This window comes from Protomyctophum parallelum (genome assembly GCF_964188405.1).
Source record: "Protomyctophum parallelum genome assembly, chromosome: 21".
NCBI classification, from domain to species: domain Eukaryota; kingdom Metazoa; phylum Chordata; class Actinopteri; order Myctophiformes; family Myctophidae; genus Protomyctophum; species Protomyctophum parallelum.
The window spans coordinates 6,495,168-6,520,412 of NC_139713.1; the positions used below are offsets into that span (position 1 = coordinate 6,495,168).

At 45.4% G+C, this 25,245-nt stretch overlaps 1 protein-coding gene across 4 annotated transcripts in view; it reads right to left on the bottom strand.

Annotated features, from left to right (window-relative positions):
• Positions 1–5,977: 5,977 nt before the first annotated feature.
• LOC310879482 (myocyte-specific enhancer factor 2C-like) overlaps positions 5,978–25,245 on the bottom strand; it is a 53,591-nt gene continuing 34,323 nt past the window's right edge. Inside the window, exons 5-12 of one of the 4 annotated variants that reach the window (XR_014571019.1) lie at positions 15,935–16,129; positions 15,213–15,405; positions 14,046–14,090; positions 12,952–13,121; positions 12,030–12,156; positions 11,509–11,632; positions 10,377–11,062; positions 5,978–10,267 (exon numbers count right to left, since the gene is read on the bottom strand). Coding sequence is in view for 2 of the 4 variants with exons in the window: in XM_083794207.1 (XP_083650333.1) it covers positions 10,636–11,062; positions 11,509–11,632; positions 12,030–12,156; positions 12,952–13,121; positions 14,046–14,090; positions 15,213–15,405; positions 15,935–16,129 (1,281 nt within the window). In the remaining 2 variants the exon portion in view is untranslated. Of the gene's footprint in view, positions 11,063–11,508; positions 11,633–12,029; positions 12,157–12,951; positions 13,122–14,045; positions 14,091–15,212; positions 15,406–15,934; positions 16,130–25,245 lie in introns of all 4 variants that reach the window. The other 3 variants (XR_014571020.1, XM_083794208.1, XM_083794207.1) reach the window with 3 other exon arrangements.

A 25,245-nucleotide genomic window follows, 5' to 3' on the forward strand; every position in this document is an offset into this window, starting at 1 on the left:
ACAGAAGTCCACTGTGCTACACCAGAATGCTACAGGGTGTGAATGCTGGGCCCTAAAGCCTGACCTACAGAAGTCCACTGTGCTACACCAGAATGCTACAGGGTGTGAATGCTGGGCCCTAAAGCCTGACCTACAGAAGTCCACTGTGCTACACCAGAATGCTACAGGGTGTGAATGCTGGGCCCTAAAGCCTGACCTACAGAAGTCCACTGTGCTTCACCAGAATGCTACAGGGTGTGAATGCTGGGCCCTAAAGCCTGACCTACAGAAGTCCACTGTGCTACACCAGAATGCTACAGGGTGTGAATGCTGGGCCCTAAAGCCTGACCTACAGAAGTCCACTGTGCTACACCAGAATGCTACAGGGTGTGAATGCTGGACCCTAAAGCCTGACCTACAGAAGTCCACTGTGCTACACCAGAATGCTACAGGGTGTGCTACAGGCTGGACCCTAAAGCCTGACCTACAGAAGTCCACTGTGCTACACCAGAATGCTACAGGGTGTGAATGCTGGACCCTAAAGCCTGACCTACAGAAGTCCACTGTGCTACACCAGAATGCTACAGGGTGTGCGTGCAGCGCGCTATACTGAACATCAACCAAGATGAACATACATGACGTGTTACCAACCCAAAAGCATCCATGTGCAGGGGATGGATGGGGGGGGGGGGGCACCAAGGGCAGGCTGAGTGAGGAGATGGCAGCCGCGTGGGAGAATGAGGCTGGTCGGTCACTGCCATCGACACCGGGAGCTCCCAGCAAACAGGACAGGAAAGCAGTGGAGAGCTGGCCAGGTGTATGGAGGATGACGATGACAGACTGGAGACGCTCAGACGCCACTGGCCTGGAGGCTCATGAGAGGATGAACTACTGTAGAGAGAGGAAAAGGCTCCATCTCTTTCCAGGGTGGGTACCAAACTTTGACCGTGGTCGTCATTTACACAACTGATGAAGTCAAGACAACTCAAGGTACGAACCTTTTATTTCTCTCTCTCTCTCTCTCTCTCTCTCTCTCTCTCTCTCTCTCTGCTGCTGCTGCTTGTGTTTTAAGCTGTGTATACAACTATACACTTCAAGCTGTTGTACTTTTGCGGTCATTTTGGGACCCCGATTTGGTGGCAATGAATGAAACATTCACGTTCAGTGACTGTTTCTGGCTCTGGGATTGAAGACTGGTGTGGAATCTGCAGTCTGTGTTGTGGCCTGTGGGTGGTGTTGAAGATACTGATTGTGACATGGTGGCCTTATTGGTTCATGACTGGCTTGGTATAGGCCCTTTCTTTCTTTCTTTCTTTCTTTCTTTCTTTCTTTCTTTCTTTCTTTCTTTCTGGAAACTAGTTTTTTGATTGCCTTGCGTAACTCATGCTTGTGTTGTATGCTGTGTATACATAGAGGGTATGCGCATGCTTAAAGTGAATGGCACATATCGAGTGGCAAAGCAACAGGCAAAGTGAGTTTAACATTGTTTAATGTTGTTTAATGCAATCAGATATGACTTTTCTGTGTGGATGTATGGGCTGTCAAGGCCAGAAAGTCGTTTTTTGCCACTCTGTAGGCGTTCCTGCATAACTTCCTGGTTTGATGATGATGTCACGTGCATACCCTCTATAGTTGTCATTGTGTTGTATGTTGTGAACTACCGGCAATGTGATTCAAGCTGTTATTGCTTCATTCATAGTGTGCTTTTACTTTTTACTAATGTGATGCATGGCTGCATGGCTGCATGGCTGCATGGCTGCATGGCTGCATAGCTGCATGGCTGCATGGCTGCATGGCTGCATGCAAGCTTGTTGCTTTTTCTGGCTCTGGAATTGTGTGAGTTGTGTTGTTTCTGCAGTTTGAAGCTATAGTGAGTTGTCACTGGGAACAGTATTTATTAGCGGCAATTTGCAACTCTAGATTTGTTTACAATGGGATGAATCTAGAGTTGCAATGATATGATATATGATATAGTACTTTATTGTCTTGCGACACGGCAGCCAAGTATGCAGAACACATATACACACATTTGACATAACACAAAGAACAAGACAATTTACATACATAAAGACATGAGCAATATCCACCGCTTAGATTATCCTGTGGCTACTACATCTCCTGATTAAGCCTCAAGGTCGACTGGTGGACAAAGGACCTATTTAGTCTGACCTTTTTGTATGCTGGTACACCATATCTCCTTCCTGAAGGTAGCAACCTATATTCTCCATACAACACATGCTTAGTATTAGAGGTGATATTCCTTGCTAACCTTAGGATGCTGTTATCATATGTGGATGTATAAAGTTTCTGAAGTTTTTTTCTGAACAATCTTTGAACAAATGATCAGTTGTTGCAGCAGCTGTGACTTTAGGGCTGCAGACAAACATCCATACCAGGTGGTACTACAGTACTGAAGAAAACTCATAATAACAGAAGTGAAAAACAAAAGAAGAATCCGCAGGTAAGATTCTATTAAACAAGCGCTCCGCAGAGAATCCGCAGGTAAGATTATATTAAACAAGCGCTCCCCCACTAGTCTTGTTTTACGGCACGTTGAAATAATACAAAATGGCAGCTCGTAATATTACTTGTGGAATATTTTGGACAGAAAGTAGCTCATAACATGTCTACAGGGGATTTTTATGAAAAACAAGCTCGGCAGATTGAAAGAGGATAATTCAAGCTTGGACTGCAGCTGCAATGTTGGTGAGTTTAACGTCGTTTAAGACAAGCAGATCACAAACCAAAAAAGATGAGTGGGGAGTCAATGGAGGGTATTGCAACTCTAGATTCATCCCATTGTAAAAAGATCTAGAGTTGCAAATTGCGGCTAAGTATTTATGTGGCTCATGGTTACTTCAATAAGCTTATATGTGAGGTTGGGCTCATCCAATTTATGTTCATTTTAGGGATGCTCCATTCATCTGTCGGTATCGGCTGATTTTGGCCTCAAAATGCGGTTTCAAACTGATCAGTTCAAAATCAGTTTCAGCCGATATGTTGGGTATGTTGGGTATATCGGCCAACACTTCAATATGGCGGTAATGGCGCATCCTGTTGGATATGTTTACTGTAGTAAATATTGGTTATCGATCATAACAACAATGTTGACATTTGTTATCGTCCAGAAATGTCACATCTGTCCATCCCTATAGTTAATTTAATTACCCACGTGGAACTACAGCGTTATTTAATTACCCACGTGGAACTACAGTGTTTATTTACTCAAGTATGTATCGATATCAGTCATTATATAGCAATAATAAATAATAATACAACTTTATTTGTATAGCACCTTTCATGACATGAAATGCAGCTCAAAGTGCTTTACGAAAAGTAGTAGTAGAAAGAATATAGTCATTCTTTGTTACAATGTCCTGCAGTTGTGTCACTTTGCCCTGGCTGAGCTGGGAAGGCTGACAAAGGGTGAATTGCAAAGTTGCAAAATTGCAAAAAAATTGCAAAAGAATTGCAATTTCTTTTTTGCAAATTTTCTTTTTTTCAAAATTGCAAAAGAATTGCAAAGAAATAATTGCAAAATTGCAAAAAAATTGCAAAATTGCAAAAAAATTGCAAAATTGCAAAGGGTGAATTGCAAAGTTGTGTCACTTTGCCCTGGCTGAGCTGGGAAGGCTGACAAAGGGTGAATTGCAAAGTTGCAAAATTGCAAAATTACAAAATTGCAAAGGGTGAATTGCAAAGTTGTGTCACTTTGCCCTGGCTGAGCTGGGAAGGCTGCACACACACACACACACACACACACACACACACACACACACACACACACACACACACACATACAGAGGGACCCCCCCTTGGGCCCCAGAATACGGTAACACTCATTTCTCAAGCGTTTTGGACGCGGGGGGGCTCGTCGGAACCGGGCCGGGCCCCCTGGGCCCCCTGGGCGCGTTCCAGTGCATCTGGAACAAACTGTGAAGACTTGACCTGACTATGACGGACTAACAGTTTATTACATGGCAGTATTTCTTTCTACTGCTTCCCCAAAATAAAATGAGAAGTAGTACTCAGGAACATTCCCAGACATCTTGGGCTTTTTGAACCATCTGTGGGTGTCAACCTCAAATACATAAAGTATGAAGAAGTGAGAACTTCCCTCCCCACAAATGTAGATGGAATGTTCGATCAGCATAGCTGAGTGGCACCAGAGCCTCACGGTCTCCTCTTCCAGCTGTCACACGGGGGGGGGCAACTTCATCCAGCACAGAGACAACGTGTTGAAGACATGCACTTCAGTGTTATGACGCATGCTCTGTTTCAAGTTTCCCCCAAAGCACTAGACCCTCGTGTCCAACTACCACAGCACTATCGAAGGTTTTATGTTGTCTTCCATTCAGATATGCCACCCTGCGACGCATTTCACTCACCAACACCAGACTGGTGCTGATAACTAATGTATACAGTTGTGAAAAAAGCAGGTTGATCTCTTGGCAAATCACATTTGTACCTACTGTAGGTAAGTCATTATAAAGGACAGTTACATGGTTGTGATGATGTTGTCATGTCATTGAGTGATGACATCATCAAAATAAGTAAATAACACATTATTACACAAATCAGTGATTTTTGAGGGGCACTAGCCCCTCTTATGCCCAGCTTTTCTGTTTGTGTACCCCATAGCGACGATTTGATTGGCTGAGAAATGTGTGTACCCCATAGCGATGATTTGAATGGCTAAGCACGGAATATGATCCTACTGACCTTATGCACACCGCGGCCATCTTGCCAGCAAGGTAGTAACTAGGACTAGTTGTGAGATCTACAAGCTCACAACACGTCGCGTTGTGAGCTTGTAGATCAGCTATGTCCGGGGCGCAACCCAGCACTCTTTAGCTAGTGGAGATGCGGTGTAACGACATGGATTTAGAAACATATTTGTTCAGGGCAGAATACTGTGTTTCAGTCATAGACTGTAAAAAATATGGACAAAGCGTTCCCCGGGTCTAACATGGACGTAAAATGAAGCCTGTTATTCCTGCACTGTAAATCGCCATCTTTCTAGATCCGTTTGGGCCCAGCTGGCCATTGGCTGGCTCCGTTTGGGCCCAGCTGGCCATTGGCTGCACAGACAACGAGGCGGGACTTCCCCCCTTCTTCTCCGTTGGTTTTTATGGGTGGGTGGGGACTCCCGATCATAGACTGTAACGGTAGCCACGCCCCTCAGAACATACGCGACTTTATGGTCATTTATTTTATAAATGGGACCATAATTTTCCAAAAAAAATATTATGACATGAGAAATGAGACTTTAAACTAGTGACTGGAAGCAGAAAGTATTCATGACCATGTTTATTAAGGTAATACAGTCTAGGTGAAGTTGGGCCCAAATACATGGACTTCTATGGGGCTATGGGTCCAGTGACAGCGCCACAACAGGCCATTATATGAACTTTCAGGAGTTTCAGGCTTCATAAAATATCTGTCTGACTGCCCCCCTGGTTTCAGTACTGTGTACTGTGTAGCATTTAAGTGAATGCTGCCTTCCGGTATGGCATGGAAAGGAGGGGCATGTACATTTCTTTCACCGTTCGTAAACGCTGCATTCGTGGTCTGGAAAGGGCAAAAGGCAGGAGCTGAAGCCCCCTTTGATGTCTATAAATGGTAAATGGTGCATTTATATAGCTCCTTTTATCCAAGGCGCTTTACATAGATTGTGCATTACATTCACCCATTCACACACACGGCGGAAGCCATGCAAGGTACCAACAAGCACATCGGGAGCAATTTGGGGTTCAGTGTCTTGCTCAAGGACACTTCGACTCTAACTCTGGGGGGAGCCCACAGGGTTCGAACTGGCAACCTTGCGCTTACCATCCAGCCCACTCTACCCCTGAGCCACCGCCAGCACCACCCCTCTGTGTGCACACCCTGCCCCTGGGGGTCCACGGACCCCCCCTTTGAGAACCACTGGTGTAGACGTAGTTACAGTATGCTGATGCATGTGCAGATGATCATAAATGTAATTTGACACAAAAGAAACATTATATACCACTTTAATAATCATCACAAAGTTAATACAGAAACATGTCACAAGGATGTATAAACCAGACTCCAGAGAGTGCTGATATCTGTAGGCACATGGTTGGTTGCTTTTGGGGAACTTTTGTAACTTAAATTAGTTTACATACATTAAATCTGACTAAAACATAATACGTACATTTAATAGAAAATTACGTGCGCCTGCACTTGCCTTGTCTGCCTTTTAATAATTGCCAAAATGTATTAAATAGAAATAAACACATTCTTAATCTCACAGATATTTCTTAAAATATTCATCAAATTGGTTCAACTAAATAGAGATAAGGTTTCAAAACATTACATTATAAACAAAACAAAACAAAATGCATCATTGTCCTGTCAGTATATATATATTTCTCTTGATCCAAAAAACTCTGCCGATGACTCGCAAAGTTATATCCAACAACATACACTGGCTTATTCTATATAATACAGCCACACAAATACTTTTTTTTGTCATATGAAAATAAAGTCAAACATTTCAAACATCGTATAATTATAATAATGATTGCCGGCACCTTCATCATACATTTTTGCTAAAATGATTCACGTCAAGTGAAACTCTTTGATTTGTCCTCTTTTTTTTTTGCTACTTGTCAGTGCAACCCGTTGCGAATGGCTTTCATTTCCTCATCCCTCACCGAAACTTCCTCTTTTTCACTCTTTCTTTCCTCTGTCACCTTTTACCTCGTCTCTCTCGTATACTCCTTCTCTTACGCTCTCTCTCGCTCTCTTTAGTCTTACGTTTTTTTTCCCCCAGAACCCCGTCCATTCCACAATGCATTTTTTTTTTTTTTTTTTTTTTTGTAACACAGATATGTTGAACCTGCAACATGACATGGCAACGTCTAATTTATAACTCGGGTCGTATACGACCGAGTATAAGACAGGCTTTCTTTAAGGGTGAACCAATGTTCCACCCCGTTGTAAAAGTCGATCAGAATTGCAGGCTTGCTCTACTTGAGTGATTTTAACCTTAGTTCTACTAAGCTATTACTGTAGCTCAATCTTACATAGTACCACCAGGATTACTTATTTTCTTTTAGGTTTGTTTATTTTTTTTTATATACGTGCACGCGCATACAAATGTGCATTTAACTTTATTGTACGTATACCATAGCCCTTGCACACACACACACACACACACACACACACACACACAAAAAACAAGCATCATATATATCCTTCCCAGCTCCAACCAAATCCAGTATAATGACATCCTGATGTCAATGTAGTCTAAAATACTGACTAACAAAAATATATCATTAGAGACTCACACAGGTTTTTTTTTGTTTTACTCCAATTCAAATACATGTCAGCATTATATGTATACAGTAGCACTCCCACTCAGCACAAGAAGAATATGATCAACACAACGAAACACAGTAGGGGAAACTCCCAAAACCGACCCCGTCCCCCAACTATGGTTTGACACAGTAAAATCCTTAGGGCACACCTATCTTGCAACCAGCGCAAAGCAGTGCAAAAAAAAAGAAAATAAACTGGAACGTCGGGTGTCATTGCAAGTTTCCAACAACCAACGCAGTTGTCATTTTCAGTGCCCACTTTCAGCGCCCGATTACCTAATGTACTTTAGGGCATCGGAAATTTTAGGTACAGTGAGAAAAGTCGTGAAGTGATTAATTAAAAAAAAAACGCTTTAGACCAACAGCCCTGAGCTGGTCTTAAAGCCACAGCTGTGGGAAAACGCACGCTTGCGGTCGATTCACGACGCACAATGCTCTACTCGCAATGAAAACCTGCCCCGAATTCAACGCAACGCGCTCATGTTGTTCACCATGGAAGATGACGTTTCTGAGAGGTAAAATAACGAATCATCTAGTCCTCATTATCCACAAAACCTATTGCATCGGGCACGTTTTTTATTTGTACAGAGACGAGCAGTTTTTATTTGGGAGCCCGTCCGTTTCAAAAAACAAATTAAGGATTCAGTTGTTCAGTTGGTTATGTTTTTTGTTTTGCTATTATTGCTTTTGGTGGTATCCCCCAGAGGATAGAGAGAAGAATAAGTGGCCTACACTTTATTGCACATAGAATATTGTTCAAATACCTCTCGGCCTGTAAGAATGGCTATGAACCCACCGCTTCCTGGCTTTCTAAATGTGTCTCTGCTCAACGGACAGCTGTAGCAGGCTCCGACGCGAGAAGGCACGGGGCGCGAGCATCTCTGTCATGCTTTAACAGGTGTCACAATATCACATACTGGACATAACCGACGTCCCCTGAAAGTTAAGCAATATTACACTGCGGATGAGTTGCTACGGTACCGCAGGCATGCATTAATGATGTTAAAGAACACCCTCTCGTGTAATATTGCAATTATACAACAGTTACGCTTAAAACTAAGAGAATCGCTGAAACATCATCATTTTTCAATGACAGAACTAGTCACTACGACCACAAATGTCCCAAGAAACTAGCTGTTTCTGCTGCACTCTGAGAGAACAAACTAGCTAGCCTAGCCACCGAGTCTGCTGCGCTCTGAGAGAACAAACTAGCTAGCCTAGCCACCGAGTCTGCTGCGCTCTGAGAGAACAGAAACTAGCTAGCCTCACCACCGAGTCCGCTGCGCTCTGAGAGAACAGAAACTAGCTAGCCTCACCACCGAGTCCGCTGCGCTCTGAGAGAACAGAAACTAGCTAGCCTCACCACCAAGTCTGCTGCACTCTGAGAGAACAAACTAGCTATCCTAGCCACCGAGTCTGCTGCGCTCTGAGAGAACAGAAACTAGCTAGCCTCACCACCGAGTCCGCTGCGCTCTGAGAGAACAGAAACTAGCTAGCCTCACCACCGAGTCCGCTGCGCTCTGAGAGAAAAACACGGCTGAATTGTTTGTTTCAACCAATCAGATTGCTACCTCAAAACGACCTGTTGTATAATCATGATTAATGCTGCTCCCCCTAAAGTGTCTTGTCCAGCTATGGGACATATTGTGCTTACAAACGTGTCCTCCTACCTAACCCAACGCAAGTTCCCGGTTCTTTACCCCGATTCCCCCTGTGTTAGTGTCGAAGTGTCCTTGAGCAACCTGCTCCAGATTAGCAGGTTGCCAACCTGCTCCAGATTAGCAGGTTGGTGCCTTGAATGGTTTCCTCATGCCTCCGGTGTGTGAATGGTGTGTGTGTGTGTGTGTGTGTGTGTGTGAATGGGTGAATTTATTAATGCACTTTTGGATAAAGGCACCTCTGTATATAAATGTACCATTTACAGATACAAAAATGGCCATAGCGTTGACACACAGCGTGATGCCCAACCTATCAACCACTGCTCAAACATCCTGTCATCTGCGTTATTATAGCAAAATAAAAAGGTTTAGCTGAAACAACGTAAACGTGGAATTCTCGTAGGAGCGATTCACGGTCGGGTTGTAAATTATCGCGGTTGTCACATGTCAGCATCGAGGATCAAACGACCGGCGATCCTTTCCAAAAGTGGAACTTTCCAGTGTGAGACTGAAAAGTTCCTCTGTCTATAGCTAGCGAGCGAGCGAGCAAGCGGGAGGACAAGAGAGAGGCATAGAGACGTTTGTTGTTGTGCTGATTTTGACGGTTCTGTAAACGTCGAATGAAGACTTTCTTTAGATAAGCGCCCCCAGCTTTATGGAGCGCCCAGGGCTCTGCAAAAAAAAAAAAAAAACGCTGGCCGTCGGGAGCGCTGAAGCGCGATGGTCAGGGCGCTGGGAAGAGGAGCGCACCAGCACGTCTTTACCACAGAAATACATGGAAGACTGACTGTGTGTCTTTACCATAGAAATACATGGAAGACTGTGTGTCCACCACAGAAATACATGGAAGACTGACTGTCTTTACCACAGAAATACATGGAAGACTGTGTGTCCACCACAGAAATACATGGAAGACTGTGTGTCTTTACCACAGAAATACATGGAAGACTGTGTCTTTACCACATAAATACATGGAAGACTGACTGTGTGTCTTTACCACAGAAATACATGGAAGACTGTGTGTCCACCACAGAAATACATGGAAGACTGACTGTCTTTACCACAGAAATACATGGAAGACTGACTGTCTTTACCACAGAAATACATGGAAGACTGTGTGTCTTTACCACAGAAATACATGGAAGACTGTGTGTCCACCACAGAAATACATGGAAGACTGACTGTCTTTACCACAGAAATACATGGAAGACTGTGTGTCCACCACAGAAATACATGGAAGACTGTGTCTTTACCACATAAATACATGGAAGACTGACTGTGTGTCTTTACCACAGAAATACATGGAAGACTGACTGTGTGTCTTTACCACAGAAATACATGGAAGACTGACTGTCTTTACCACAGAAATACATGGAGGACTGACTGTCTTTACCACAGAAATACATGGAAGACTGTGTCTTTACCACAGAAATACATGGAAGACTGACTGTGTGTCTTTACCACAGAAATACATGGAAGACTGTGTGTCTTTACCACAGAAATACATGGAAGACTGACTGTGTGTCTTTACCACAGAAATACATGGAAGACTTGCGCTGCCAGCTCAAAAGGCGCCCCTCTCGTGGCCATCAGCCACCCCTAAGGATTTTACTGTGCATTGCAGTAGGCCTATCACTACTGGTCTTGTCTCACTATGTGGCCCAGCCCTCCGACAGACGCATGCGCTTCACGGAGGGACTGTGCTGCTCCTCCTGGCTGGCCAGAGGCTGCAGCAGCAGGTTGTCCACGTTGGCCCGGTGCTGCTGCTGGTGGTGCTGCTGGTGGTGCTGCTGGTGGTGGTGCTGCTGGTGCTCCTCGCGCTCCTCGTTGCCGTCGTAGGAGCTGCCGCAGCTGGAGGCGCTGTCGCCCGGCGAACGCCCCGCCTCGGGCCCCCGACCGGTCGGGTAGCCGCCGCCCACCACCGTGGTGCCTCCGCCTCCTCCTCCTCCTCCTCCTCCTCCCAGCATGCTGTTGGTCATGCTGCCGCTGCGGTCCCTGGGCGGGGACGCCGGCTCCGATTTGATGTGGAGGTTCTGGTGTCCGGAGGGAACGTTGAGGTTGGAGTTCTGGCACAGGTTCCTGTGGGAGAGAGGGGAGGGGAGGGGAGGGGAGGGGAGGGAGAACGTCTCTTAACGCTGCTTATGAACCCTGGCATCCCATACTCTGGGCATGTCCCTGATAGAAAATACTATAGGCGAAGAATTCTGCAAAAGATGGCAGATCTACAAGGTCACAATGCATCACATTGTGGCTCATTTTGAGCTTGTAGATCGGCAATGTTTTGCTATTTGACACATGGGTTTGTACAACAAAGCTATTTGTTTTTTTAAATCAAGCTTTACATACATCTAGACTCTAGAGAGACAACAAGACCCAAATCTGCATGAACTACAGTACTGTACTGACAAATAATAAGACAACTATAAGGGCACACACGCACAGCACACACTCACGCATGCACGCACGGCGCGCACACGCACACACACACACACACACACACACACACACACACACGCATATCTTACCCCATGTGTCCTAGTGCTGAGTGCTGTAAAGTGTGTAAGTGTTGCTGCTGCCAGTGCGTCGCTGAGCCCAGTCCAGAGGTCCCAAAGCCAGACAGAGAAGACATGTCACCTCCCAGAGAGTACTCTGTAGACACACACACACACACACACACACACACACCACAATAAAACACCCTGATTGCGAACGCAATGAGCACTAACTATGAGACCTAGCAGAACATGTCTGTCTGTCTGTGTGTCACGCTGTAACACCACCCGCCCGCCACCAGAGGGCGCAGCTGTATCAGACACAAAAACACACACACACACACACACACACACACACACACACACACACACACAAAAACGTAACTTAAAAAAAACTTATATAAAAAAACGTAAAGAAAACTTTAAAAAAACCCACACAAACGCACACATAAACACACTAAAAAAAGAACTTAAAAAAAAACGTAACTTAAAAAAAACTCTTAAAAAACCCCCCAAAATGTTGCAGTAAAACCCTGCGTCAGCGTTGCACCCACCTGTCCCGTAGGACGTGGTCAGTGTTGAGGGATACCCGCCCATCGCTTGTCCAGGGAGAGTTTGGGATATGGACACCACGGGTGTCGCCAGCGTCTGAGCATTCTGGGAGTGGTTTATTCTCTGATTCTGTAGGAAAGAGAACGACGAAACAAAATGCAAAAAAGGTTATCTTATTTCACTTCTACCTTAAAACCCATTTCGACCTGAGGACGATTCTACAAATGTCTTCTAAATCCTGACAGTTTTCTGAAAAACCCTATGTTTCCGTGTCAGTCGTTCTCAAACATTTTCATGTCAAGGACCCCCAAAGGAACAAACTCTCGCGAGATTTCATCATCATCATTGTTCGACCGCGGTCGAGATCCTGGATTCCACAATGCTACGACAGACTTCCCGGTCCTTCAATGCCACCCCCAGTTCCTGCGCTCTTCTGGATCGGACCAGTGAAGAAACACGGGGAAGGTTGCCGTAAATTAGATTAGTCGATGGGTGGCTCTTCCACGACAGATCTTGCACTCTCATTAGAAGGCCGGTGTAAGTGCAATCCAACCGATTCTCTTGTTTCTTTGAAAGTGTCCAACTGTCCATGTCTCTGAGCCATAGAGTAGATTCGGCTCAACGGTCGTCCTAACCAAGCTTATGCATGTCATTGGCATCAACATGCCATGAAGATGCCACTGCATACTGGCAAAATGTGGAATTGCAGCACTTTAATGGAAGTGGACGGGACGTTCATGACGTCAGGTGCGTAAGCCCGGACATCAAAATTGAGGTCCGGGACTAGGCGGCTAGGCTAAACTTCCGCTCGCTCGAGCCATTGAGTTATAATTATACTTCCGGAAGTCTTCCGGGTGCTTCAAAACGCCACTGAGCAACTTCCACTGAAATGAATAGCGGGGTGTTGGGCCAGTGAAAACTCACAATGTTTGGCATGTTGTTCTTGTTGCTGCCGGTAGGGGGCAGCAGTGTGCGCAGGTCAGGCTTGCGGTTCATGTTGAGGGAGGGCGGGCTCTTGGCGTGCATGTTCTTAGACACGCCCACTTGAGACATGATCCCTGGAGAGTTGCAGTGGTTGCTATAGCTGCCATTTCCTGATGAAACAATGACAGGGAGAGCTTGGATTGTTTTTACAAGGTACAATGGAGAGTATGCACATGCATGGTTTTAACATTGAGTGTTGGAGTTTGGAAGCGCTCGTTGGAAATCACTCAACCGTCCTGCCGTACCACCTGTTTCTAAATGTCACATCATGCAGGAGGCAGCAAAAGGTTGTGTTATTGAAAACAAGCACTTCCAAACTCTGACACTTTAGAAAAATAATCAAATGCAGGGCATTTCTTGACAGAAAGTAGCTCATAATGTTTCTATGGCGGATTTGCAGATAGAAAGAGGATAATTCAAGCTTTTCGTACAGCTGCAATGTTGGTGAGTTTAACATTGTTTATTGCAATCAGACAGGACTTTTCTGTTTGGATGAATGGGCTGTGAAGGCCAGAAAGTAGTTCCCGCATAACTTCCAGGTACGATGATGTCACGTGCATACCCCCCCCCCCCATAAGAGAGGAGATTTACGACTCTAGCAGTGATTCTCAACCTGTTTAATTTCAAAGGACCCCCAGTTTGACATGCATTAGGCTACGGACCCCCATTTAATGGCATTTATATCTCAGAGACCCCAATTTATATTTATATTGTAAAATCAAAATCTGAGTGTGTACAAAATGGTCTCAGAGTTACAGACCAAATAAGGTCCCTCAAGGACCCCTGGGGGTCCCCGGCCCCCACTTTGGGAACCAGTGCAATATAGGATAAGAAGGTATATAAGATTTTAGTTAAAAACATTCGCTCTGAAAGAATATATTCAAAGATTTGCACCATATTTTCACGATTTTTCAAAAATAGCAGACCTACTGTACAAGCTTGTAGATCTGCTTCCCATTTTTCAATAGCTAAAGCATAACATAATGCTTAAAACACCAAAAGGGGTTCCCGCCCAGAATGGGTTAAAGTCTTACCGACACTGGAGACCACCACGTTGGGCAGCTCTGACCCCATCAGTCCTGTTGGGAAGTTACAGAAGGAGACACACAAACGTTATTTAACCGTTATATGTTTGTATAATGAAATGCTGTGCTGCCTGCTCAGGGGCGGCCTTAGGAATCTGGAGGCCCGTTTCATGACCAAATGAGGCCCCATATATACCTGACATAATTCATTATTCTGTCGATACAGGCGTATTGTCACATAGTCTTGACTGTTCAATATCGCTCGCAGCCATTACCCTCGACAATTACGCAACAACAACCCCTCTCCTCATCCTGTCGTCCCTTCACAATAAAGTGTCTCCCCTTTACCTCCCAATGCCGCACGTTTTACCCAGGTTATTAACAGGAAATAGGAGAGGAGAGGGAAGTCTGGAGCTCTCTGGTGGAGCTGTTGCCCCCGCGACCCGACTACGGATAAGCAGTTGAAGATGGATGGATTAACAGGAAATAGGTGTAACTTAACAGCGTGGGAGAGAGAGAGAGGGCCAAGGGTGGTGGGGGGTTGAATGACGTTGAATTTGCCTTTTTTTTTTACTATAGTTACTGTATCGATTTCAAATCATTGAATCGTATCGATTTCAAATCATTGAATCGTATTGATTTCAAATCATTGAATCGTATTGATTTCAAATCATTGAATCGTATCGATTTCAAATCATTGAATCGTATTGATTTCAAATCATTGAAACGTATTGATTTCAAATCATTGAATCGTATTGATTTCAAATCATTGAATCGTATCGATTTCAAATCATTGAATCGTATTGATTTCAAATCATTGAAACGTATTGATTTCAAATCATTGAATCGTATTGATTTCAAATCATTGAATCGTATTGATTGTCGCACTGCGACGCGTTGTGTGCTTGTAGTTCGACTATTTTCAGCAATTGTAAAATCAGCCATTACGACGGCATCAAGGCTTGCCAACATACATTTTAGTCGACTAGATCAACTGTAGATTTAGTCGACTAGAATCTTATGACATTTAGTGGACTAAAACTAGACTAAACACTAAAACATTTCATGGTGACTAAAATGTGACTCAAACCAAACAAAATGTAGTTTTATTCCAAAGACTATATGACTAAAACTAAAATCTATATGTGCTGCCCAAAACAACAGTGATTTTCCTACCGGCGTTTCCAGTGCTGGGGGATCTATGAGGGGACATGCTGCTGCGCTGCAGAGACGGGTGGCTGTGGCTGAGGGGCAGCAGGTTGTGGTTGGACAGGGCGCCCCCTATGGCGGGGTGAGAGTACAGCAGGCCGCTGGAGTTGCTGCCCGCGATGGACACTCCCATGTCGTAGTTGGAGGGCGGCAGGGCTTGCTGGAGGACACACACACAGACACACAGACAGACACACACGCAGACGGACAGACACACACACACGCAGACAGACACACACGCAGACACACGCAGACAGACAGATTTGGCGTTAGGAACCGGCTGCGACCGCATGCCCAGGCAGTGGCGTGCCGTGCACAGACATTTAGAGGGGCAGGCCGTGCCGTGCTCCACGAGCTGCACCTTGTGCAGCTCGTGGAACCGTCCGTTTCTTTTTAGGGGCACTTTGCTGTCCAGAGGGCAAGGGCAGGTGGTGCTGTAGCACCCCCTAGTGTCTTATCTGTGCACGCCACTGTGCCCAGGTTGCTGACGTCGACCCTAGGCAGGGTTGGAACCCACAACCTTCCTCATGAAAGGAATATACACATGCTCTAACCACTACACTATAGGGCAAATGAGTCGGAACCCACAACCTTCCTCATGAAAGGAATATACACATGCTCTAACCACTACACTATAGGGCGAACCCTGTTGAAGTTGAAAACACCAAATGACAACAAGAGGAACTTACACACAGTCTCTGTCTGCTGATCATCAGGTCGATGTCCTCGTTGATCTTGCGGTATTTCTCCTCTGACTCCGGGCTCTGGCCGGCAGAGTCGTCGGCTTCGATGTCGGGGCTGTCGCAGCCGTTTAGCCCCTTCTTACGCAGAGTCTGTGGGGCAGAGACACACACAGCGTTTAGGAGGCCCTTCTTACGCAGAGTCTGTGGGGCAGAGAGTAGACATCGATCACCATTTCAACCCTTATAACCCATTCTGACCTGAGATCAGATTCTAAACATGTCTTCTACATCCTGACAGTTTACCATTCTGACCTGAGATCAGATTCTAAAAATGTCTTCTATGTCAGTCACTCTTCGATTTTTCAAAAAAATAGCAGACCTACAAGCTCGTAGCGCGCCACTCTGTGGCTCGATATGAGCTTGTAGATCTGCTATTTTTCAATAGCTAAAGCATAACATGATGCTATAACACCAAAATGGGTTCCCGTTCAGAATGGGATAAAGTCATAATCGTGCACCACTAGTAAAAATCACACTTGTGTGAAGTGAGGGGTGCCTTTTATCATGATGATCATGAATGATGAGTCACTCACGTTTTGTTCTTGCTTAGTGTAAATTGCTCTGGATTAAGAGCGTCTGCTAAATGCCTAAACTGTAAACTGTAATTGTATGGAAGATAGATCTGATGTAGGTGTACGACTGTGTCACAAATTATAAAATAAATTTATTTCTGGGTTTTTTTTAGCTTAAAAATAAATAAAAATTTTAATCTTTATTTTAAAATATGATTTGGATGGAATGTGATTTCTTTTTAAAATATAAGCATGACATAATGATATAAATGGAATATAAGCATCCCTCTCTAACACAAGAGGGCGCCACCTGACCTCATGCTACATTTAAATACAATCACACAGCACAACAACAGATCCCAAAGTTATGCAAATTAAAAAGAAGATATTATCATTAGCTGAAAAATAATACATCTGACTTATTATAATAGCTACCTACTTTTCTAGGTATGCTCAAAGAGGCTTTACGAAAACAAAACAAGCTAAAACCAAAGAGAATAGGGACTACCAAATGTACATAGGCCTAAATATGTTGAAATGAGTGGAAACATCTAGTTCATTCACTAACTACTAACTAGAGCCTTATTAATGAATGGAAACATCTAGTTCATTCACTGACTAGAGCAGGGGTGGGCAACGTTGACGATGGAGAGGGCCAATATACTGCCACACTCACTCCCTAGGGCCATATATTACTGTCGTAGCAAAGATAGCCGATCTACAAGCTCAAAACTTGTCGCAGCGCGACGCGTTATATTCGAATTTGAATTTTTGCTATTTTTGGAATCCTTGGAAATTTACATTTTTATGTAATTTCAAATGCCTTTAATTATACTTGTGTTGCATTGAGCTACTAATTTAGACGGAAGTATTAAAAGCAGGTTGTGGAATAGTGACAGCTGAAACCAATATTCTCAGTGTTCTGACAATAACCTGAGGGCCACATTAAGTGAAGGTGGGGGGGCCGCATGTGGCCCCCGGGGCCGCCAGTTGCCCACCCCTGGACTAGAGCATTATTACAAGAACAATTTGGACTGAACAGGTGTTTGTTGAACATTCACGTAACTTGTGTTAACCATTAAGACCTGAGGATCCAATTCTACAAAATGTATTCTAAAGTGTTTCTATAATGTCAGTGCCAGTAGTTTTCAAAGTCTTTCATGTAGATCTGCTATTTGTCAACAGCTACATTTTAAAACAATGATTTGAAGTGGTTAAAAGCTATAAGGTGACACACAGGGCGTCCTCAGGTATAAAAGGGGTAAAGGGTCCGCTCACAATAACCATAATAGTTCACCATTGTATTCCATTGCTATACCGCATAAACCTCTTATCTGCATATTCTAACTTGTTGTTCATTAACCCATTTGGGGCGGGAACCCCTTTTGGTGTTAGCATCATGTTATGCTTTAGCTATTGAAAAATAGCAGACCTACTGTACAAGCTCGTAGCGCGCCACCGAGTGGCGCGCTACGAGCTTGTAGGTCTGCTATTTTTGAAAAATCGAAGAACGACTGACATTAAAACATAGCTTTTTCAGAAAACTGTCAATATGTAGAAGATTTTTTAGAATCTGATCTCAGGTCAGAATTGTTGGTAAATGAATGTCCGTATACTACTTGAACACACCACACTACACACTCCACACCACACTACAGCTTCACACAGAAGCATCAAAGCGAGACGTTTTTCAGCTTGTCGATCTGATACTTTTGCTATTTCCAAACGATGTTTTTTCCACCCAAAGCAATTTGTTATAGTTGGTGCTGTTGAACACTGATGTCAACTTGACTCAGAATGCTAATAAATAATCATCATTGTGTGTGTGTGTGTGTGTGTGTGTGTGTGTGTGTGTGTGTGTGCGCGTGCACATGTGCATGTGTGTGTGCGTGTGCGTGCGTACAGCATGTACAGAATGCATAGTCTGTCTGGCTCTCATGAGCCACTCTACAGCCCATTACTCCACTGCTCTATCTCTCACAAACACGCACATAAACACACTCACACACACGCGCACACACACACACACACACGCACACACGCACACACGCACACACGCACACACACACACACACACACACACACACACACACACCCGTGCACACGGAGCACAGCAGCGGCTGGTGCAGTGCAACTATCCCACTCGTTCCAGCAATTTCCACCTGTCTTCCTGTGGGAGGGGCCGAGGCCGCCAGGCCACCGGCCGGGGGTCTGAGGGGATAACCGTAGAAGGCTATTTTTTACTGCCGTACCATTCCCCCCCAAGCCCCCCCCCCCCCCCCCCCCCCCACAAATGCCCCATCACCCCCCCGCCTCCCAATACCCACCCTCACACTGTCCAGTCTGGCCCCATCCAATAAAACCTCTAACGCGACACGACACTAATTTTTAGTTTTAGTTTTTTGTGTTAACCAATTAAGAGACCTGAGACCAGATTCTACAAAAATGTCTTCTTCTAAAATCACCACAGTTTTCTGGAGAAAAACCCCCCCCCTGTTTCTACTGTATGTGTCAGTGGTTCTCAAAAGAATGTCATGTCGAGGACCAACCATAAACCCCCATCTGAAAATATGTTGTTCCAGGGACCCCTCAGAAGCAAAGATGAGTTAAAAACGTTCACCGTGAAAGAATATAAATTATATTCCAAGATTTTGCGTCACATTTCACGATTCTTCTAAAATGGCTAAAGTTATACAGTATAACATAATGCTATAAAATATTCTGATAATCAATAATCATTGCTATAAAATGTTTGTTCAGTATCAGGAGTCTCTCCGCGTCTTTAACCCATTCTGGGCGGGAACCCCTTTTGTTGTTTTAAGCATTATGTTATGCTTTTGAAAAATAGCAGATCTACTCACTTGTAAGAGCTTGTAGATCTGCTAAAGATCTGAAAAATCGTGAAAATGTGGCGCAAATCTTTGAATATATCTTCTTTCACAGTGAACGTTTTCTATCTCAATCTTGGCTTCTGGATTAACATATTTTCGGATGGGGGTCGGCGGCCAAATACAGATAATTCTGGGGGTCCTTGACATGAAATAGTTTGAAAACCACTTCTATAGAAACATATTAAGGGTTTTTCAGAAAACTGTCAGGACATTTTGTAGAATGGTTCTCAGGTCTAAATGGGTTGAGATCTGGAAGAGAGTACAAAGTTTATCAGGTCAAATGTTGGCAGTGTTCTAGTTCCTATTTTGTCAGCTGGCTTCTTTGTGTCATCACTTCCAATGTCACTTGTGTTGAGTTATTATCCCATTCTGACCTGAGATCAGATTCATACCAGGTTTCCACTGGACAACACACTGGTCTGATTAACCCATTCTGACCTGAGATCAGATTCTAAAAATGTCAGTCGTTCTTCGATTTTTCAAAAATAGCAGACCTACAAGCTCGTATCGCGCCACTCGGTGGCGCGATATGAGCTTGTAGGTCTGCTATTTTTAAATAGCTAAAGCATAACATGATGCCGACATCAAAATGGGTGCCCGGTCAGAGTTGGGTTATACTCTCTTCGGATAAAATCCGGGGACCATTGCATTACCAGACCACCTCTGTGACTTTGGAAAGGCATCCCCGCAGGCTATGGGAACATAGCAGTAATGCATGAGTGACAGATACAGAAGAATAAAATGTCCCCGTGCGTGATGATGCCAGGGAACGTTAAATCTCGGGGCGCATAGTGAGACGAGGGACTCTTATCGTTGATACGATATACGGTTACTGTGAAAAGACGATATACTTAGAACCCTCAGCTGTGTCTTAATTGTATCCAGTGTTGCCATTAAGTCTGCTTATTATTATTCTAAACGTCTTTGGGCCTGTTTTCTATTCATGTACAAGCTTGTAGATCTGCTTTTGTTTTTGTTTAGTTTTTTTCAATTATCACACATGCGTTTAACCCATTCTGGACAGAATTGGTGTTTTAACCCATTCTGACCGGGCACCTATTTTGGTGTTAGCATCATGTTATGCTTTAGCTATTTAAAAATAGCAGATCTACAAGCTCATATCGCGCCACCGAGTGGCGCGATACGAGCTTGTAGGTCTGCTATTTTTGAATTTTTTTAGATTTTTTTTAGAATCTGATCGCAGGTCAGAATGGGTTCATCAGACCAGTATGTGTCCGGCGGAAACCTCGTATGAATCTGATCTCAGGTCAGAATGGGTTAAGCATTATGTCATACTTTAGCTATTGTAAAATAACAGATATACAAGCTCATAATATGAGCTTGTACGCAATACCAAACTGAGTTCTTCTGTGTCTGTGTGAGAGTGCGATAGCCAATCGCTACACCTTGATGCCGTCGTAATGACAGTTTTTTTCACTTCACTTTTCACTTTCACAGCCGATCTACAAGCCCACAACGACGCGTCGCGACGCGTTGTGAGCTTGTAGATCTGCATTTTGAGCATTTTGGTTGCATTTTCAGCATTCAACCAGTGTAAAATGACTTATATTGGATCTCTTATCCACTAGTCCCTTCCTGAGATTTTAGTTTTAGTCATCATATAGCTTAGTTTTTTATTTAGTTTCCATTTTTTTGTTTTCATCAGTGGAAAAAGGTAGTCGACGGACCTTTTTTCCTCTTAGTTTTATAGTCGACGGAAACAACACTGTTGTTTTTTTTGACATGGCGACAGGGCTTAGCGCTTGTTCGACAGCCTGGTGGCTGACAGGTGGAGACCGCTCCATATAGTCTAGTACTGTAGTGGAATGGGCTTTTGAATACATATTAGGTATGGCTTGCCTTGGCTGGCCGCGACCACCATGAACAGACTGTGGCCGGGGTGGTGAGTGTCCTTGATAATCCTCTCAGCTTTGGCTAATATAATATAAGCACCGCGCTTCTGGTACTGTATATCCTGGAGGGAAGCTCGGCTCCTACGATGTCTGAGACACAGTGGTGGAAGAAAGTATACTTAAATGTTTATTTCAAGTTTTCAAATGTATATAAAAAAAATCGCATTGTGAGCTTTTAGATCGGCTGTTTTCAAATGGCTGAAATGTATATAGGGTTGAAGTGGCTAATGCGTGTTTTGTAATGATAATCAAAATCTACAAAGTAACTATAGTAACGAAAGTAACTTCAAATAATCGTAGTGGAGTGAAAGTATAGGCTACAATATTTTGCCTCCGCTCCGAAATGTAGTGGCGTAGAAGTAAAACAACTTTTTTTGTTGTTTTTCTTCCTTGTAATTATTTGTTTGGTCCAAAATATTGTGTGTGTTGTCATGATTTGTCACAACTCGTGTTGGCTTCGTACGATGCTTATAAGGTCTTTAAATAAATACTTTTTGAAATGTCTATGGGAAAAATGCTTAGGGAATTATTTCCTGGGCCTAGCGTTGTCATGAAACGGGGGCGGGACTGCGACGCTCTATACACGTCCTCAGCGATATGTTATTATGCAGAGGAGCCTGGAATCCCTGCCCAGCTCCACTGAATCCCTGCCCAGCTCCATTGAACTGAATCCAGCTCCACTGAATCCCTGCCCAGCTCCACTGAATCCCTGCCCAGCTCCACTGAACTGAATCCCTGCCCAGCTCCACTGAATCCCTGCCCAGCTCCACTGAACTGAATCCCTGCCCAGCTCCACTGAATCCCTGCCCAGCTCCACTGAACTGAATCCCTGCCCAGCTCCACTGAATCCCTGCCCAGCTCCACTGCATCCCTGCCCAGCTCCACTGAATCCCTGCTCAGCTCCACTGAATCCCTGCCCAGCTCCACTGAACTGAATCCCTGCCCAGCTCCACTGAATCCCTGCCCAGCTCCACTGAACTCCCTGCCCAGCTCCACTGAACTGAATCCCTGCCCAGCTCCACTAAATCCCTGCCCAGCTCCACTGCATCCCTGCCCAGCTCCACTGAATCCCTGCTCAGCTCCACTGAATCCCTGCCCAGCTCCACTGAATCCCTGCCCAGCTCCACTGAATCCCTGCCCAGCTCCACTGAATCCCTGCCCAGCTCCACTGAATCCCTGCCCAGCTCCACTGAATCCCTGCCCAGCTCCACTGAATCCCTGCCCAGCTCCACTGAATCCCTGCCCAGCTCCACTGAATCCCTGCCCAGCTCCACTGAATCCCTGCCCAGCTACACTGAATCCCTGCCAAGCTCCACTGAATCCCTGCCCAGCTCCACTGAACTGAATCCCTGCTCAGCTCCACTGAGTCCCAGCCCAGCTCCACTGAATCCCTGCCCAGCTCCACTGAATGAATCCCTGCCCAGCTCCACTAAATCCCTGCCCAGCTCCACTGAATCCCTGCCCAGCTCCACTGAATCCCTGCCCAGCTCCACTGAACTGAATCCCTGCCCAGCTCCACTGAACTGAATCCCTGCCCAGCTCCACTGAACTGAATCCCTGCCCAGCTCCACTGAACTGAATCCCTGCCCAGCTCTACTGAATGAATCCCTGCCCAGCTCCACTGAATCCCTGCCCGCAGCTCCACTGAATCCCTGCCCGCAGCTCCACTGAATCCCTGCCCAGCTCCACTGAATCCCTGCCCAGCTCCACTGAATGAATCCCTGCCCAGCAGCTCCACTGAATCCCTGCCCAGCTCCACTGAATGAATCCCTGCCCAGCTCCACTGAACTGAATCCCTGCCCAGCTCCACTGCATCCCTGCCCAGCTCCACTGAATCCCTGCCCAGCTCCACTGAATCCCTGCCTAGCTCCACTGAATCCCTGCCCAGCTCCACTGAATCCCTGCCCAGCTCCACTGAATCCCTGCCCAGCTCCACTGAATCCCTGCCCAGCTCCACTGAATCCCTGCCCAGCTCCACTGAATCCCTGCCCAGCTCCACTGAATCCCTGCCCAGCTCCACTGAATCCCTGCCCAGCTACACTGAATCCCTGCCTAGCTCCACTGAATCCCTGCCCAGCTCCACTGAATCCCTGCCCAGCTCCACTGAATCCCTGCCCAGCTCCACTGAATCCCTGCCCAGCTCCACTGAATCCCTGCCCAGCTCCACTGAATCCCTGCCCAGCTCCACTGAATCCCTGCCCAGCTCCACTGAATCCCTGCCCAGCTACACTGAATCCCTGCCAAGCTCCACTGAATCCCTGCCCAGCTCCACTGAATCCCTGCCCAGCTCCACTGAACTGAATCCCTGCTCAGCTCCACTGAGTCCCAGCCCAGCTCCACTGAATCCCTGCCCAGCTCCACTGAATGAATCCCTGCCCAGCTCCACTAAATCCCTGCCCAGCTCCACTGAATCCCTGCCCAGCTCCACTGAATCCCTGCCCAGCTCCACTGAATCCCTGCCCAGCTCCACTGAACTGAATCCCTGCCCAGCTCCACTGAACTGAATCCCTGCCCAGCTCCACTGAACTGAATCCCTGCCCAGCTCTACTGAATGAATCCCTGCCCAGCTCCACTGAATCCCTGCCCGCAGCTCCACTGAATCCCTGCCCGCAGCTCCACTGAATCCCTGCCCAGCTCCACTGAATCCCTGCCCAGCTCCACTGAATGAATCCCTGCCCAGCAGCTCCACTGAATCCCTGCCCAGCTCCACTGAATGAATCCCTGCCCAGCTCCACTGAACTGAATCCCTGCCCAGCTCCACTGCATCCCTGCCCAGCTCCACTGCATCCCTGCCCAGCTCCACTGCATCCCTGCCCAGCTCCATCCCCTTGCAGTGCAGGAGAGAGAGGGGCTCATTCATTGCCCTGAGGGGATGCCGGCCGGGGGTCGAGGGTCAAGAGGCTTAACCGGGTCATGGGTATCCATTTCAGGGCTCGCGGGGAGCCCTGAAATGACAGGAATGAGCCTTGCGTCATTCCTGTCATGTTTTAGGACGGTGGGTTTCAGCCCCTTTTCATATCGAGGCCCAGTATTTATTCAGCATTTTGTCCTGACTGGCCTCTCAGACCCATAAGACTTATAGGTCAATATTAATATAGGTTAATGTTCTGTGGTCATTGGATAAGATTTGGTCTACAATTCCATGCTTTTGGGCAAATGTTCTGATGATCTATGCCTGAAGAATTAAGGCCGAAAGGCCGAAACGTTGCTATATGACTCTTAAAGGTATATTCAGTGATTTCACTTAATTCAAATATCACTTATTGTTTTGTTTTGTTGTGATAATCCTCCCTACTATAGAGTGTGCTGGCCATATAAGGAGTTCCTCCCTGTCCCCAGTTAACCCCTGGGGGTCAAAAAACCTTAGGTTTCGTTTTTGACTCTATCCTGATTGGACGAAAGGCTGGGTCCCACAGCCAAAAACGAAACCTAAGGTTTTTTGAGTGAAATCACTGAATATACCTTTAATTAAATTAACTTTAAATAAATTAACTAGCAAGTGGCGGTGTGCAGGTCTCTCCTCCTCCTCTGTAAATCGTCTCTCCTCCTCCTCCTCCAGATGTTTACGATACAGCTATATTGTCAGCGTGCACTGAAGGGATTCTGAACTGCAAGTCCAAAATATATCAGCCAGGATGCCGGTGCTATCCAGTGTTGAATTCGTCGATTAAAACTAAGACAATTTTTTTTTCGTCGACTGTCTTTCCACTGACGGAAACTAAATGGAAACTAAATGAAAACTAAACTATGATGACTAAAACGAAATATACTGACAATTTCGTCAACAAATAAAAACTAGACTAAAATGTTAGGAAGTGACTAGTGGACCAGTACAAGTCATTTTACACTTGGTTGCATGCTGAAAATAGCTGATCTACAAGCTCACTTGTGGGCTTGTAGATCAGCTATTCTCATTACGACGGCATCAAGGCCCGCCTAAA